Source organism: Neoarius graeffei, chromosome 3, assembly GCF_027579695.1.
Source record: "Neoarius graeffei isolate fNeoGra1 chromosome 3, fNeoGra1.pri, whole genome shotgun sequence".
NCBI lineage: Eukaryota > Metazoa > Chordata > Actinopteri > Siluriformes > Ariidae > Neoarius > Neoarius graeffei.
The window spans coordinates 86,732,790-86,751,716 of NC_083571.1; the positions used below are offsets into that span (position 1 = coordinate 86,732,790).

At 38.9% G+C, this 18,927-nt stretch overlaps 1 protein-coding gene across 5 annotated transcripts in view; it reads left to right on the plus strand.

Annotated features, from left to right (window-relative positions):
- Positions 1-18,927, plus strand: part of dab1a (DAB adaptor protein 1a) — a 309,356-nt gene that overhangs the window by 227,344 nt on the left and 63,085 nt on the right. For 2 of the 5 annotated variants that reach the window (XM_060917585.1, XM_060917586.1), the window contains exons 5-8: positions 539-658; positions 1,063-1,101; positions 3,807-3,869; positions 7,366-7,419. In XM_060917585.1, the coding sequence (XP_060773568.1) occupies positions 539-658; positions 1,063-1,101; positions 3,807-3,869; positions 7,366-7,419 (276 nt within the window). The remainder of the gene's footprint in view (positions 1-538; positions 659-1,062; positions 1,102-3,806; positions 3,870-7,365; positions 7,420-18,927) is intronic. The other 3 variants (XM_060917587.1, XM_060917589.1, XM_060917588.1) reach the window with 2 other exon arrangements.

Consider the following 18,927-nt stretch of genomic DNA (forward strand, 5'->3'; position numbering starts at 1 on the left):
ATCTGGCGTTATAGTGAGAAAACAAAACAAAAAACAACTAGCTGTAATAAATTTGCCTTTTCTAACTTAGTTAATTGGTAGATTGTGATTTAGGGCAGTGGGATGTGAAATTAATTCATTTCTTAACCAGTTTTTTTTTTTCTCTTTTTGGACAGCAAAGCAATTAACTGGTACAAATTGATAAATGTGGTGGAACATTCCTGTCGGATATCTAGGTTAGTAGTCAGACTCATGCTTTTCCAGAAAGATCCCTCTACACTGGAGAAACTGCCTTGTTAATACACAGATTACAAAAGCAAGTGCAATTCACAGGTGACCCAACAGGCATTTAAAAGTTTGGGGGGGGCGAGAAATATTTTAACTCCTCCAAAAATAATTTAATGACGCCCCGGTGGGGTGAAGAACAGATTCAAGGTTCCCTTTCATGTTTATGAAATGTACAACTTTTTCAATTTGTTGTATTGAATTAAAGAAGAAACTAAACGAATCCAATTTTCTGCCCTGATCTTTTTCTCTCCATCTCTCACTCAATCCTCAGGCTGAGCCAGTGATCCTCGACCTTCGTGACCTTTTCCAGCTGATCTATGAGATCAAGCAGAGAGAAGAGATTGAGAAAAAGGCTCAGAAAGACAAGCAGTGTGAACAAGCAGTTTACCAGGTGCCATACACAGAAACCCACCACACACCTACTGTGTAAACCACACACAAGCTTACGCACATACATAAACCCACCTCGTCTTACATAAAGTTAAATCCAGAAATGGATAGAATTAAGAGATCGTATCGAAAATAAAGTTCACAAGGCAGCTTCCGTCTAAACAATCCTTTCTTTCTGAGCTGGAGATCTGCATGTGGGAATTTTATTTTATTTTTTTCTAATTTATGTCGTTTCAAATTATCCAAATCTCTGAATTATTATGGACGATTGATGCTTTTCTTTTTGTCAATTATACTCTGCCCTCATTTCTCTCCTCCTCTTTCCTCCTCTCTTTACTCTCATCATTCCTTACCCTCCTTCCCCAATTGCTAATTTTCTTTCCCTAATGGCAATCACTCCCAAAGACCATTCTGGAAGAAGATGTGGAGGATCCGGTGTACCAGGTAACGCTGCGTGTTAAATAGCTAATCATAATGTTTGCTTAAATGTACCCTGTCAAATTAGTCTGCTTGCTGGGTTCCCACACCTTAATATGCTTTTAATCTCTCTTGTATAAATAAATATCTTCCCTTCATTTTCCATTCTCTTTCCACACAGCCTGAATTAATACGTCTTGTTATTTCATCATTACGTGTGCATAAATCCATGGTGAATCATCCTTTTCTTTTTTCTTTTTTTTTTGGCTTTCGTCAACGTGAGTGGGGTCTGTTGTGAGAATATTCAGACATAACCCCAGCCCTGAAAGGTTTCTGAGCTCTTACTGAAAACAGACAGCTTTAACATGTGTCGTCCTGGGCTGTGCATGTGTGTGTGTGTGTGTGTGTGTGTGTGTGTGTGTGTTGCCATTTGTATTGTTCTTTCATTGAATAGAGGTTGGTTTGAGGTAGGTCTTGTGGAAAAAAAAAAGAACTTGGATGAGGTAATCCCCTAACATCATGCTTTGGTAATGAGCTTTTGAATAAGAAGTAATTGGGCTCTATTCTTCTGTGACATAGCCCTGAATGGAAAGAGCTGAAATTCTTGGCTAGTTACAGTAATCTGTTTAAGAAATAATGCAAAATAATTTTTTAGACAAATCACCTATTAAATGCACAATAGCTTTCAGTGGAAAGAAAACTAGAATGATCAGTTGTGATGCAAAGCAGGCATCCTACAAATTGGCAACTTCCCACCGAGCGCTCCAGAAGAGGAAAGGGATTATTAGCCAATATCGACATCTAGGTTGAGAACAGGAATGAATTAAATAGGTGATACGTTCCGAAATAAATGATAGCGACTGTGCAATTATCTAAAATGGCAGTGTATGTGCCGTGAGTTATAATACTGTATAAAGCAAAGGGAGATGTGCTGTTAGATAGAGCACTGCATGCTGGTAATGCTGTGGTGTCTCTGTATGGTTCCTGCATCATGGAGGAATATATCACAGAAGTGACGCTGAATAGGTCTGCTGTTTGGCATGTATGAGCTATGTACCAATTTGGTGTGCTTATTTGCAACCAGGATTCCAGCACCTAACACCCCAGAGGATTTTCCAAGGCTTTGCTATGAGCAGGCCATGTTTCTGCATCACCAGCACTTACATATACAGCACGTGTCTCATTAAAGATACATGAATCCAGCTACAAAAGCCTCAGAGGATCCTGCATCATTCTGTTTGTAGGAAACAAAAATGTACAGGTATTGCTAGAGAATTACATACATACAGGCGTACACTTCACCTTCTTGAAGAATAGATGAAGCTGAAGTACACAGATCCCATCTATTATTTAGTCGTACTGGCTAGACAGTGATTTGATTACAACCAGGCCCAGTTTAGATATATAATATCATTAGATATATATTATACAAGGTATATTTTGAAGATTAATATACAGTACTGTGCAAAAGTCTTAGGCACCCTATTTTTTTCCCATGCAAACTTTGTTATAGATTTCTATTTTATGACTTCTATGTTATCGAGTCGGTACAAAAACATTTTAGAGTTCCAAACGTTTGTGTTTTTCCAGCACAAAATTAAATGTTACAGAAAAAAATGTGTGTATCTGAGCAGCATATTACATAAGAGACCACTTTTCAGATTAAAAAAAAGAAAACATAACTAGATCGAGACTGTGACTAAAGTCACAGTAATTTGCGCTCGCTGACCTTTGTCAATTGAAGGTGAAGGTCATTTTGCTGAACAAAATTTAAAAAAAAAATGATTTGAAAAAAAACGTTTTTCACGGATCATTCCGGTTCGGTGATCCAGATCAGCACCAAAAGTCATAGCAAATTAATTAAGGTTTTCTTTATGTGAAATTTGGTGATTGGTTGAAAACTGAGGGAGAAATAGCGTCTGAAAAACCATAAGAGGAAGAAGAAGAAAGTAGAAAGATCCTGAGTGAGAGTAACAATTTGCGCTACCGCTGCTAGCATAAATTAATGAAGGCTACTGGATTTTGGTGCAAAATTAAGAAGTGAGTGTGACAGTCAAAGTGTCCAGAAGAACTGTGGCTGGTTCTGCAAGATGCTCAGTAAAACCTACAGCTCATTTCCTTATCAAACTGCACTCACTGTACCTGAGACTACGTGTTGTTGTTGTTGTTGTTGTTGTTTTTTAAAGCAAAGGGTCGTCTCACACCAAATATTGACTTTGTTTCATTTATTATGGCTTACTGCTGTTTATAGTATTTTTTTCCACGTTGAAACATATAATTTCATTATTTTTAAGATATTTTTGGTCTACAGCATAGCCCTGCGATGACCTTGCGACTTGTCCAGGGTGTACCCTGCCTCTCGCCCATAGTCAGCTGGGATAGGCTCCAGCTTGCCTGCGACCCTGTACAGCATAAGCGGCTACAGATAATGGATGGATGGATGGTCTACAGCATTTCTTTACATGTGCCTAAGACTTTTGCACAGTACTATATATTTTCTGAATATTGTGAGTATATTTGTGTGGCAGGAAGCAGACCCAAAGCATCATCCAGGATAGTGCTATTCAGCATGGTGATGGGGATCAGGGTGCTTCACAAGGCCATGGTCGCTGTTTTTCCTTTGTGATCATTCTGCTGCCTATTCTCTTTTTTTCTCTTTCTCTTCCCCTCCTTCCTTCCTGTTCCTGTTTTTCCCTTCCCCTTCAATCTCGCCTTTGCTGCCGATGTTGTAGTACATTGTGTTTGAGGCGGGACACGAGTCCATCCGTGACCAATCAGAGGAGAGCATTTATCAGGTACATTGCCACTCCTTATGTTCTATATACTACTATACAAGTAATCAGAGGTTGTGAAATTTTCAGAATTCGATTAAGACTTCGTTGACCAGCTTCTAAAACCTTTAGGAAAGAGTTTAGCCTCCATCAGAAACACTTACTATATATTATCTTTAAAATATTAAGGTAATTTGAAAACGTGTGAAGGCCGTGATATCTTCAACCATGACATCATGATCACCATTAAATAAAATCTATCTAGTCGTTGACGGAACAGCTACAAGACACTTTTCTGTGTAGCTGCCAAAGCCCGACTTGTGAATTAGACAGAACAGACAAAGCGCTATGCTACACTGCGCTAATTCACCATGACAGCCATGTTAGTGATTTACATTCTGTGCGTTTAGCACCACGACCATGACAACAGCAGGTGTTCTCCCCTCAGGGTCCAGTGTGTCTCGTCACCTGTGGCTTCAGTCAGAAACATGTCATTGAGACTCCAGCAAATTCACTCAGGCTTGAAACAAACATGGGCCTCCATAGCCGCTAATTGTTCTGTGAGTTTATCTGGAACTGGCTCATTGTCGTGGACATTTACAGAGCTTCCACTTAGTTTAAGTCAGTGATGAGGGAAGTGTTCAGGACTGCCCGTTACCTTTTAAATGAATTACAACACTAAGCTCTTAACCAGACTGTAAAACTCTGTTCTTGGCACTGCTTCCGTAGACAGCATCAGAGAGACACCTGCACGCTGTCGGGTGCGTAGAAGCTGGAGCCTGATCACTCGCAACATCAAACAAGCTAGCATGTTCACCAGGTCACATTCAATCAGTGTGCACATCGTTTCTTGTATTTGCCGATTGTTTGACTTTAGGGGGAAATAGTGTATGCTGAAAACGGATTACAAGATCTGAGCAGAACCTTGTCTAGCCACCTTTTCTAAAAGCATTAAGTATTTTATGAGGCATTTATTTGTGATGGAGGCTAAGCTTCAACTAAGAAAACAGTGAAAGGTACATTATCTACTCAGAATTAGTTGTCGTGTACATTTTTTTAAAAATTAGGATCTCAGTTTTTCGGAATTGAAATAGTCAAATGACTCTGAGCAAAATATTACTTACTCAGCCCAGATGTATTCCCTTATCAAAAAGAAGTATACTTCAAGTTCATTTTATTAAGTATACTTAAGTATATTTCCTTAAGTATACTTTGTGTACCAAGTATACTGATATCAATGTACTTACAGTATACTTGTAAGTAAACTAATCTAATACTTGTTGGGACTAAATTGGCCCACTTTTAGTTTATAAAAAGTATACTTTAAGTCTAAGAGAAGTAAACTTTGAGTATACAACTAGTAATTTTTATTTTGTACTGCAAGTATACCACAAGTAAACTTGTATACGAATAGTTTACTAGTTCTATAGTTGTAGTCAAGTCTTTAGTTTACAAAAGCATGCTTCATAGTATACTGGAAATATACTACGGGTTTACTTGTTTTATACTTCTACTCCACTTTTTAGTTTACTAAAGTATACTTTGTAGTATACTGGAAATATACTATTGGTTTACTCGTTACACACTTCTAGTCCACTTTTTAGTTTATAAAAGTATACTTTATAGCATATTAGAAACATACTATTAGTTACTGGTTATATACATCTAGTCCACTTTTTAGTTTTGAAGTATACTGCAATTACCCTTCTAGGTATACTATTAGTTTTCTAGCCCTAACCCTTACCTCATGCACACTACCAGTAGACAACTTAAGTGTTTTGTACCTTAAGTTACAATGAAGTTATAAAGGTAAGAATTCACAAAATAACAACAGATACTGAGGATTAAGAACATATTAATTTTCTTCAAAAATCAGAATTTAAAGCAACATTGTATTAAATGCCAAAATATAAAAACATGGCAATGACAACTGAAACTGACATCCAAGCTCTAAAGAAAAAGAAATTGAATTATCCCGCTCAGGAGAAAGTAAAAAAAAAACTTCTATGGAACCACAGACATACCTAAGAGTCAACAATGCTGAAGCACAACTACAGGGCAAGTACACTTAAACATAAGGCACAAATATTTTAATACTTTATTACACTTTTGTTAAATGTAATAATAATCAAAAGTTTAAGTATAAGCTTAATATACTTAGACTTTTCTGTATACTTTTCAGTATAAGCCAAGTATACTTATGTATAACTTTATTAAGTATATCTCTGGTAAGTAAATAAAAAGTAAACCGAAAGCATACTCTCTTATTTTTAGTTTAAAAGAAGTATACTAGAAGCACACTTGATAAACTTCTTTTTTTGTAAGGGTTGTATGTATATATTCAAGGAAATATCCACCCTGAAATACGTTTATAAATTAAATATGTTTATATTGAAATGCTTGTCATGTGCTTGGTGATTCTGGTGCTAATTTGTTGGCCGATGCTGCATTTTTGTTATTTCTGTATCAAGTAAGCGGTTGTGTGCCGCTCTGGCTTGCGTGGGACATTGGCTTACATGGTTAATAGAAGATTCTGAAACATAGAGTAAATGATAATCAGGTGTTACTGTTAGCAGATAAAAATAAAACAGCAATAGCTTATTTCCTCAAGGAAGTGATGCTCAGTGTGATATTATTAATAAATCTAATGCTGCAAGCTTTGGATACTGATCTGTTTGAGGGAAGTGTACAGATGAAGAGGACTAAAGGGCTGCCGCATGTCTCTTTAGTTACACATGAAGGAATGGACGGTCAGTGGATAGTCAAATAGCATTGTGGGTAATGTAGGAAGCCGATAACTAAAGGGAAAATATACCATGATGAACTCAGAATTTAATCATAAAACAAACCGTGTGCACCAGCAAGTCTTTCAGGATGGATTTTCCTTTAAAGCAAGCTCCAGGGATGTCAGCTCGCCTTGAACGTTGCTTGATTTCCGCAGCAATATTGTTTAACTGACCTTCGAAGTCTGTGCGTAGATTTATTCGGCCGTGTGAGGAAGCACCGTGCATTTGTATCTCCTCTAACTCTGCTGATGAAAGATGGAGAGAGTGATTAATCACTGCCATCTGTTTTTGATCTTTAAATGAAAGCGATGATGGGGGGAAAAAATCATTTCATAACGACCAATCGAATGAAAACCCGCTGAGCTGCAATCAACCAGCCAGGCAGAGGAACATTAAAAACAATGGCAAATTAGAGAAAGGAAAGGAGCTGAAAAAGGAAATGAAATAGCAACAGTGTGGGTGTCTACTGGTCAGTCATATCATCTGAGACGAACACAAAGGAAATGTGATATTTGACAAGATGGAATCCAAATACAAAAAGGATGATCATATGAGCTGGTTTATCTAAATATACAGATATTCACCGAAATACAGCGTACAATGGTGACAGACAAAGACATTTTTGTTACACTACAAATCTATTTAAATGCACTTTTCAAGCCAGTTTCTGAAATGTGAAGTGATGTAACTTGTGCTGTGCTCGTGTGTTCGGCTGGACTCGCCGCCCACCCCAGGTCCCTACCAGCCAACAAAAGGAGGGAGTGTATGACGTCCCAAAGCGACATCCAGTGAGTGGAGCTGTGTGTGTGTGTGCGTGTGTGTGTGTGTTTGCCTGTCCACCTTCTCGCAAGCCTCTCAAATCCGCAGGTGCTGATTTATAATAAGAGTTCATCATATTTCATGCTTCCTGGGTGATCTGTGTGTTTGTGTGTCCTGCATGGTGTGTGTACATCCTTGCTTTGTGCATCGTAATGAGAGGCTTGCATGGGGTTTTTGTGCTTGGTGGGTTTGCATGCTGTGTGCTTTCATATGTATGGCCAACTGATGGCATGCTCAATGCCAAGCGTCAGAGACATTACATTAGTCCCGCGCCATAACTGTGCAAGAATCATGTGCAAGTTAATCAAAATGAGCCCGGCTCTGGATTTTACAAGCTGTTCGCTGGCTGCTTGACAAGATCAAACAAGACATGCGCTCAAGGTCAACCTGCCATATTTGTTTATTTCAGTTCTGTAGCTTGAGATAGGATTTGGTTCACATCACTGTCTCTGATAAAGTCATGCTTTGGTCATGATATGGCTGTTATGTTTGTGGTTTCGATATGACTGATTCGTTCGGACAGTAACAGTCAGCCTCAAGTGTTATCGCTGCTCTGTTTCTTCAGTGCTAGCTTTTGTTCATTTCAGTACCCACTCCTATTATGATAATCCCTCATGCCCATTCAGGTCTGTCATTTTTGCCTGGCTCGTCAGAACTGTCCACTTGTGAATTTCAGTGTTGCACTCAACATGTCGTCTCTTAAACCTACTCCAGTGCGAGATTTTCCTGTGTTAGTCCTTCTCCTGTTTTCATCCCGTGCTTTGTTCTTTTTTTTATTCATCCCACCTTACTTTCTGCTTCTTCTGTTCTCGCTTTTCTTTATCCACTCTCTGAGTCCTGACCTCCCAAGTGTGCATTCCAAGGCTCCTCCAAGCTGCCAAGTGCCTATCAAAACAATATCTCCTGTACTCTGATTAAAAAACACACACACACACACAAAACCTCTCTCCTTCAGCCTTTCCTTTTTCTGCTCTACTCTCTTTTTATGCACCATTTCACAGTTATGGCACTCAAGTCCATCCTATGTGCATACTTGCGTGATCAGTCATTGCGCCGAAGATTAGTCAGACAGCGTTAATTAGGTGAATGCAAAGCACACACATGCGGATAATTAACATCTCCTGCGAGACAATTAATTGATAGGTGGTTTATAGTGATGAAGATTGAGGAGTGTGGAAAAGGATTGTAGGGAAATTAAACGCACGGAGGAATAAAAAAGGCGAATGAAAGTATCAAGAGCTTTGCGCAGGATTAGGTTCCATCAGGATATGGCCCTGCATACATTCCCTTACAGATGAGGGAACTAAAAACAGAGAAATCTTTGCTAGCTGTTACCATGGAGACCGTTTAACCTTAATGCACTGTTATCTTGTGGAATTAGATGGTATTTATTGGGACACACCTTTAGATAGGAGAGAAAGGTGTCAGTGCATCTGTCCTCAGTGGATGGTAGTCTGCTCTCTATTATAAAGATATGCTTTGTGGATATTATGTTGATTTATACTTCTCTGTTCATGGGTAGACTATATGCTTTAGATTGACAGATGGCTTATCAGTACAGTCACGTACAGTCAGCTTTCATGGTGATCCCTCATGGAGTGTAAAAGACAGATAGATGACATTTCTGCTAATATAACTGCTGTCTACCTGAGCTACTGGGTCCAGTAAACACTGATGAACCCAGTCCTGCGACCCTCAAAATTACACCAAAGGTTCACCATCGCCCAGGCAGGTAGTAAATACAACTCACGCAAGATGCTCCAGATGCTAGTTGTCCCATTTTATAGAGCAGAAGTGCTCACACCAGGGACCCCAGTGCTAAAAAAAAAAAAAAAAAAAGGGGGTGTGAGGGACCCAACAAACCTTTTTATGATCACAATAAAATTTTATTTTATGAACATAGTCCAACTACTCAGATAATAATAATAATAATAATAATAATAATAATAATGGAGCTACTGGAGTTTTTTATTCCTGAACCTTCTACATCAAACCCAAACCAGTTCCACTGTGTTAATATGCAGACTGGAGAAATAACTACACTGTAAAAAAAAACCAACTTAAACATTCAAGGCAACTTACTGCGCAGGATTTTTGAGTTTATGTGACAACTAAGATTTTTAAGTTTTGAAGAAAGTTGTGCCAACTTATACTTTTGGTCTTCATATTCACACAAACTTAAATTTTTCAGTTTTACATGATAAGAATTCAACTTTAAGGCCACTAATCTTTCATCCAAGTGCACCATTGTATGCCATTTGTAGCATTTTAATTGGCTGGTACTGAATTGTTTGCACATTTCGTTTGTCAAATTAGCTTCAGGCTTAAAATAAGTGAATGTGTGACTTAACAAAAAAGCACTGCCACTACAGTTTTATAGCAGTTTTGCCACCATCATGTTAAAATAAACATGCTATTTGAACTGGATTGTGATTTGTTTTATTGTGGGATAAAAAGAAAATTGAACTCAAATTTTGAAGTTTTTACTTGGATGAAAGATTAGTGGCCTTAAAGTTGAATTCTTATCATGTAAAACTGAAAAAATTAAGTTTGTGTGAATATGAAGACCAAAAGTATAAGTTGGCACAACTTTCTTCAAAACTTAAAAATCTTAGTTGTCACATAAACTCAAAAATCCTGCGCAGTAACTTGCCTTGAATTTTTAAGTTGGCGTAACTTTTTTTTTTTTTTACAGTGTACAGTGGTGCTTGAAAGTTTGTGAACCATTTAGAATTTTCTATATTTTTGCATAAATATGACCTAAAACATCATCAGATTTTCACACAAGTCCTAAAAGTAGATAAAGAGAACCCAGTTAATACAGTATAATATTTTTGTCTCATTTGTTTAACTGGGTTCTCTTTATCTACTTTTAGGACTTGTGTGAAAATCTGATGATGTTTTAGGTCATATTTATGCAGAAATATAGAAAATTCTAAAGGGTTCACAAACTTTCAAGCACCACTGTAACTATGGTTCGACTGTTGGTGGTAAAATGTTTTGCTGTGGATGAAAAAAATTACTAAAAAGGTTTAAAAAGGTTCAAGAATATTATTCTGCAAATTGCATCCTGGCAAAACCAACTCTTGATGGAATATTATAAAGGTGCAAGAACTACAACTGCTTTTCAGGGTTGATATTTGGAAACAAGTTGTTTAAAACTTGTATCTAGTCCTAAGTAAGGCTACGGTCATATCACAGCTCGTGATGCTTTGCGATGGGTTATCGATGAAAATGAGGTGTTTTAAGTGGCGATGCTTCCCCGAGCTTTGGGAATAATAATAATAAAAATAATTTCAACTTATATAGAGCCTTTCTTACACCCAAGGTCACGTTACAATTACAAGAAAAAAAAAGTCCACCAGAAGAGGGTCAGGATGTAATTCCAATGGCGTAACTATCCATAGTCCCACCAAAAGGCGCACAAAAGTAGGTCTCACACCACCTGCACAGCCGCCGCAACGCCACTGGGCAACATCACTTGGAACACCACGCCATGGATCCATAAACCGAGCACAGAAGCACCACCACACAGAGCGCTGGTATGTCCCCAGCCACTGCGAGACCACTGGGCAGCATCGCTCAGAACACCACACCAAATACAGAAGCACCGCTGCACAGAGCGCTGGACAACCCTGATGTTAAAAGAGCAACGAGCTCACTGCAGTCCATAACGAGGAGCACAGGCATCACCCATGGCGGACCAAGGCCTGAAGGGAACCGACATCCAAAACTGGGTCTGGAGCTACGCCACAACCAGTGGACAAAACATTCAAACAAAAACATAAACTGTACAAACACAAAAAGAAAAACAAAGGAGGGAAAAAAAGAAAAATAAAAAGCTCTGGTGAGAAGTGGCAGCCAAAATGCACACATCGTACTCTCAACCGGAAACGGAAAAAAGGTCAAGTATTCCCAAACCCATCTGTGAGTATTCACCACTTAGTTTGCTGAGTGGTGGCAAACCCATCACAAGCTGTAGTGTCACCGTAGCCTAAGGGATAATGTAAAGCGAGCTGAACATCATCGCAAAATAAACCCCATCAGAGTGATGCAGGACCCCAACAAGAAGCGGAGGCGTCTTGAATCACCCTGAAGAGGTTTATTTCTTGATAATGACCAACTTGCTGTACATTATACCACTTATTACGCAGCAACTTACCAAAGAAATCAACAACTTGACACAAAATGTTGATTTAAAAATGATTGTATTGCTTCTGCTAATGATGTGGCCCAAAGTAAAGCTCTGTTATTCATAGCAACAGTCTGTTATACAAAAATAACAGACCACTGAATGTTGTAATTGGCCAGTAAGTATCTAGCATTCAACAAACCTGTGCAATAACCAGGGCTTTGAACCAGAATTTTTTTCCTATTGGTTCGTTCCGAACAGAAACGGAATTTTAACGTTTCCGGTTTGGGGTTCCACCATTAAATAGACGTTCCCGAACCGGTTAGAACAAAAAAAATTTCGTTCCCGGAACGGTTAATTACGTTCCCTGTCAGCTGTTTAACAAATGGCTATAAAATTTTGTCTCTGTCTCATCCAGCTTAAGCCAAATGTAGGCTAATTCTATTACAACCTTCATTAAATAAGACAAGAAATAATTCAAAACAATTATTATTTCAAATGTTGGCGATTTGGATTCTCAGTATGTCTTCCCATCTACACAAACAGAAAAAGTGCCAAAAATGAAAGAGTGTGTTACCAAAGGCTAGTCAGGCCCTATAGAGGGCTACCGCATGACGTCAGCGCCGCGAGATTTTGTTAGGCGCCATATTGGAAGACCAAGTACACATCTATGCAAGTACATACATACATAAAACAAACTACACCTGAAATGTAGCCAGGGCCGGTTCTGCCCTAATCTGGACCCGGGTGCAACATCGCGCAAACCCCCCCCCCAAAAAAAAACAGTCTAAATCAGGACAACCATCACATAACTATAACTATAAACATTTTATATCAACTATTTTAACTAAATGGACTATAATAAATAAGCCTGCAGGCAGCCACGGCGGGCTGCCTCAGAAAAGTAACCATTCAATGACACAACTGAAAGCCTGCAGCCACGGCGGGCTGCCTTAAAAAGTAACCATTTGTCCTACCTTAAAACTCGTTTTGCATTTTCTGCCTCCTTTTTTGTATTTTCGACCCTCCGTTTATTTTCTTTCCTTTTCTGAAAACCCGATTTGTGTCCAGACATTTTGTTCTGCTACCAACGAACTAACTCGTCAGGTCTCGTCTCTCGAGCCCGCGATGATTCCCGTGGGAAGGGCAACAATTGATACATTTTTACAAACAGCCAATAGGGAGGTTGCAACGTTCAGGCTCTTCTTTGCTCAGACACTCAGTAATTCACTTATTATCACATGGAGACGTGATAGCAGTCCACCTTCCCGTGCTCTCCATTCAGTCAGCGAACGTCACACAGGAAGTGAACCCCAGCGGGTCATAGAAACTTGCACAGGAGAAGAATGGCTTTTTTATTTGTAGGCTACGGAAACTTTGAGGAACGAAATAAAAACTGGTATTAACCGGTTACCATTATTTTTAATAAGCATTTCTGTTCCGGAACATAAAAAATAATAAAGTTTCTGGTTTCATTTCTGTTCCATGTGAAATAGAAAAAGTTCCCGGTTTTCGTTTTCGTTCCTTGAACTGGTTCAAAGCCCTGGCAATAACTAAACTTAAAGGGGAACTGAAGGCAATTTTTTTATTATCAAAATTCTATTTCTCATTTTATTAAATATAGGAATGCATTTTTGATCGCTATTTTGTCACTGCTATAGCAAGTTATGAGTGTTTGAAATATGCTCTGTAATATATCAGTCCATATGTCAAAGCAATGGCCGTAAACGAGATTCGTTGAGACCTGTGCGAGACATCGTAGGACGGAAGTAAAACGTACAGTGGAAATCAAAAAGTGACCAACATCTGCCAACGCTGTCAAAAGACGCGCTCACCCTCTTTCAAATGCTGACATAATCAAGCCGGAGGTTTTGTTTGTTTTGATAGCAATCAGGAAAGTTTGAAAAAAGTAGGCAGTAATCGTCATTTAAACTTGTTTTTGTGCAATGTTTCGTTTGGAAAACAGTTTTCAAAATGGCGGCACTGACACCTGGCTGACACTTCACATTTCGAAGTCTCGCACAAGTCTCGTGAAGATCGCGCTGATAAGCGACGCCTGCCGTGGACCAAACGAACTAAATTCAACATGGCTAAAACCGAATAGGCTGATAAGTATAATATTTAATTGCAATTAGTTGCCAATACGAGTCACAATATAAGGTTACCAAAACCGAAAACGTAATTGAATAACACGTTAATTAAGAAATAAAGAACGTTTACAAATTACTTCAGTTCTCCTTTAAAACCTACCCACATTTTCCTCCTTCAGTAACTGCTTTATTCTGGTCAGCTGGCATCCTCTCTGGAGTAAATTCTCTCACTTTGTACCCATTATTACCAGGATAAGCTCCAGATCCACCACTGGTCCAGCCAGAATAAAGCATTTACTTAATAACTTAATAAGCAGGAAATAATAGTTACTTAAAGCGAGACGGCCTTTCGATTTCATAAAATCGGTGAAATTTAGTTCCCTTTAAAATTTGGTCATTGTGATATATGTTTATTTTTGTAATATCTCAAAAAAAACCCTTAAAAAAACAAAACAAAAAAAAAAAACAGGCCATTCTGTGGCTGGGAAGTTATTTAATTTGAGGGGATTCCCTAGCAAATAATGTGCATGAAACCGCACCTTCTTCTTCTTCTTTTGGGTTTTACAGCAGCTGGCATCCACAATGTTGCATTACTGCCATCTACAGGTTTATTTTTGACTGTGCACTGACAGTTACATCATCCATCCATCCATTATCTGTAGCCGCTTATCCTGTCCTACAGGGTCGCAGGCAAGCTGTTGCTGTTGCTAAACAAACAGCTGATCACACCGAGGTGCTCGCTGACCGCCGATATTTATTCGTTTGGTCCTGCGTTTCCTTTCCTTCACAACATAACGTCTTTTCTTCTCGCGTTCCGTTACTGTAGTCAGTCTTTCACGTTTCATTCGCACACTCACATTCTCCATTTTTCTCTCCTGTTTCAAATTTGTATCCCACAATGCCTTGCGCGAACGGGGAAAGCCCACCATGTGATGCATGATGAAGTATCTTGAACTGGGTCATGGTGAAGCAGGAAAAAATAATGGAGAATTTAGGGCCACATGGCCCTAAATTAATTAATTGTTCTATTAAAAAATAATAATAATAAAATTAGAAGTCTGTGATTCGAATTCAGTAGCTTTCAGTCCACTAAACAAAAATAACTGGGTGTCAGGGAAAATTCTTTTTATGACCTACACTTGAAAGGCAGTCTACCTTTAATAAACAGGAAACTATTCAATAATAATCAGGTCTTTACTAAATTAAACTGTGCCAAGAAACTAACTACACAATCTTTATTAGCAACAGAAAAAAATTCAGTCTATATGTAATAAAAGTGGGAGATTCGTATCTGGATACAGTAATGCTGAACCATTTTGATGAAAGTCCCTCGTGTCGAAAATGATTGCTGATAAACAAATCTTTTCCTGTTAATGACTGTGAAACAAATCACACCACCTTCAGTATTAGGTAAGAACATTTAAAATTGATCTGTGACTGTGGATAAAGTTAATGCCATTTAAAGCTCGTAATGTGACTGGTATAGAAGTTGGGGCTTGTGGTGAAAATTCATGATGGCTGCATTTCCACTTAGTGTTATAATGACAGAACATTAATGGACATGAATCTCCATAAAATAGTACATAATGGTGACTTCTTTTAAAACATTAATGCTGGAAAATGCAACGTTGTACTACTGAACAACTACAAAATTTATTACAGAATTATTTTATTTTCAGTGTGATATACAGTGGGGTCCAAAAGTCTGAGACCACATTGAAAATCTGGGGGGGGGTTCCCTTTAAAATTGGAAATTACAGTCGGAGGAAAATGTTTGTACACGCTTTGGAATTTTTTACATTTCTGCCTAAATTGGTCATAAAACATCATCTGAACTCTCCAGCAATCTTAAGAATGAACAAACAGTGTCTGCTTGAACTAAAACCACCCAAACATTTGCATTTTATCATATTTTTATTGACCATAAGATGGAATAATTCACAGGATAGGGAGGCATAAGTAAGTACACCCTTTGATTTAGTAGCTGGTTGACCCTCCTCTGGCTGCAATAACTTCAACCAGACGTTTCCTGTAGTTGCAGACGAGACGGGCACAACGATCAGGAGAAATCTTGCACCATTCCTCTTTGCAAAACTGTTGCAATTCAGCAAGATTCCTGGGATGCCTGGAATGGATGGCTTTCTTGAGGTCATGCCACAACATCTCGATTGGATTGAGGTCGGGGCTTTGACTGGGCCATTCCAGAACGTGAATTTTGTTCTTCTGAAACCATTCTAATGTCGACCTGCTTCTGTGTTTAGGGTCATTGTCCTGTTGCAGGACCCATCCTCTCTTGAGTTTCAACTTTTTGACAGATTGCCTCAGGTTTTTCTGCAAAATATCTTGATATACTTGAGAATTCATTTTCCCGTTGATTATAGCCAGTTGTCCAGGCCCAGAGGCAGCAAAGCACCCCCACACCATGATGCTACCGCCGCCATACTTGACGGTGGGGATGAGGTTTTGCTGATGGTGTGCTGTACCAACTTTCCTCCACACATGATGTGGTGTATTCCCCCCAAACAATTCAACTTTGGTTTCATCAGACCACAATATGTTTTTCCACTGGCGGTGAGGAGCATCCAAATGCTTTTTCGCGAACTCCAAACGAGCAGAAATGTTCTTTCTGGACAGCAATGGCTTCCTCCGTGGCCTTCTCCCATGAATCCCATTCTTGTTCAGTGTCTTTCTTATAGTAGATGTGTCCACAGAGATGTCTGCATGTTTCAGTGATTTCCTCAAGTCTTCAGCGGACACTCTTGGATTCTTTTTTACCTCATTGATGATGACTCGCAGTGCCTTTGGAGTGATCTTCGCAGGGCGGCCACTCCTTGGCAGAGTAACAACCGTTCCAAATTGTCTCCATTTATACACAATTTTTTTAATTGTAGACACATGAACACCAAGGGTCTTAGAGATGGTTTTGTAACCCTTTTTAGCTTTATACAAATCAATTATTTTGTGTCTTAAAGGGATAGTTCGGGATTTTTGACATGAATCTGTATGGCATCCCCATCAATAGTGTCGTGCAAACACACTGACTTACCCCTGACAGCATCCTGTGAGTCCAGTTCTTGTCCAGTTTTGGTCCAGACGAAAGTAGTCCGGCAAGTTTGTTGGGGTCACGAAAGTAAAACGTTTTTCGTCTCAAAACAGTATGTGTTCAAAAGAGTGATATATTTGCATCACAAAACCGTTGCCAAATAAAAAGTCAGACCTCGAAATCGCTTTGCACTATTTTCTCTCCCTCGGTATCACTGCGCGATGTCATGTTGACATCTGCGCAGGAATCAACACCTTTCCCATTGTTTGGCAGTGATTAGGAGTTCAGATCAGCGGTGCTAACAAGCTAATTTAAGAGCAAGAACAGCGACAAATTTATCACCTTCTATAACCTATACAATAATATATTTGTGAAAATGGTGCGCACTTGCGACTATCCAGGCTGTAGCAACAAAGATGTGGCTGAATCTCCGCACACATTTCACCGTTGTAGTCAGACATGTTGTCGCTAACTTTGCTAGCAGTAAACAATGTAGTAATGTGTCGGTCGCGAATGATCCGGTTCAAAGAGCCAGCTCTTTGAAGTGAGTGACGGGAGCCGAGTTGGGGAGCCGAATTAGTTTTTTGTCCTTAGGTGCCTCAGAGAGAGAGAGAGAGAGAGAGAGAGAGACAGAGTTCAGCTCAGCTGAAGGATGATTGTCTATTTGACAACCATGATCATTGTTTTGTTGCCGTGAATTCCTAAAGCTCATGATATAAATTGTCGCTCATAAATTGACAGGTTCGGTCGGCAACCGCCTTGGCATGGCCAGATTAATCTGCGGTATACAACGAGACAGCAGTCATTATAACAGGAGCATATTTGCTGTTCCAGCGGCTTCTCATTACTGGTGGAGCAGAGTGCGGCACTTTTTTCTCTTTTTACATGCGCTCAAGGTGCCACATATTTTGTTGCACATTGTTCTGTGTTTGTTAAAATAATTTCCAACTTTGCTTCATAGTTTCTTAGGCCTGATTTATACTTCATAATTTATTTTGTGGCATTTTCTTCAAGGTCGAGTGTGAAATAAAGCCATAAAGGATAAACAGTTGATGTCTTCTGTGTATTTTATATTGGTAATATAACACAGTTTTGCATTATGTTTGTGAGAAAGTAATTTATTAATTGGTAAGTAAGTTTTATTTCTATAGCTAGAACATTGTTACACTGCTATACTTTACAAAGCTTTACAATGGCTACAAAAACTAAAAAATAAAATGGAAAACATCCTATTGATAAAATATAAATAATAATGTAATTAATTAACTAGTTAATTGCAGCAGTTAAATCAAAAATAAAATCTCAGGAGCCGTTCGAAAGAGCGGTTCGCTCTTATAGTAAGAAGAGCCAAAAGAGCCGGCTCCCGAAAAAGAGCCGAAATTCCCATCATTAAAACAATGAATGAAACAGCTGTGGCTGTCACCTGGCGGCAGCGCGCAGTGATGAGAAGGGAGAGAAAATAGTGCCAAGCGATTTCGAGGTCTGACTTTTTATTTGGTAACGGTTTTGTGATGCAAATATATCACTCTTTTGAACACATACTGTTTTGAGACGAAAAACGTTTTACTTTCATGACCCCAACAAACTTGCTGGACTACTTTCGTCTGGACCAAAACTGGACAAGAACTGGACTCACAGGATGCTGTCAGGGGTAAGTCAGTGTGTTTGCACGACACTATTGATGGGGATGCCATACAGATTCATGTCAAAAATCCCGAACTATCCTTTTAAGTCTTCAGACAGCTCCTTTGAGCGAGGCATGATGCACAGAACATGCCTCTCATCAAAACACACCTTTTAACTGGTTTTCCAGTGGGGTGGGTAGCTTACGACACACCTCAGTGATTGGACATCAGGTTGGCTCACACCTGAGTCAAATTGTTTAATCGTCTAATTAGCTCTTGGATGAGCCTTAGCTAAGGGTGTACTTACTTATGCCTCCCTATCCTGTCAATATTTCCATCTTATGGCCAATAAAAATATGATAGCATGTAATTGTTTGAGTGGTTTTAGTTCAAGCAGACACTGTTTGTTCATTCTTAAGATTGCTGGAGAGTTCAGGCGATGTTTTATGACCAATTTAGGCAGAAATGTAAAAAATTCCAAAGGGTGTACAAACATTTTCCTCCAACTGTATAAGGTTTTAGCATTTTGAAATATTTAAAACAAAGAAAGTAAATGTTCAGTATCTTGAGTATTTAATATTCAAGTT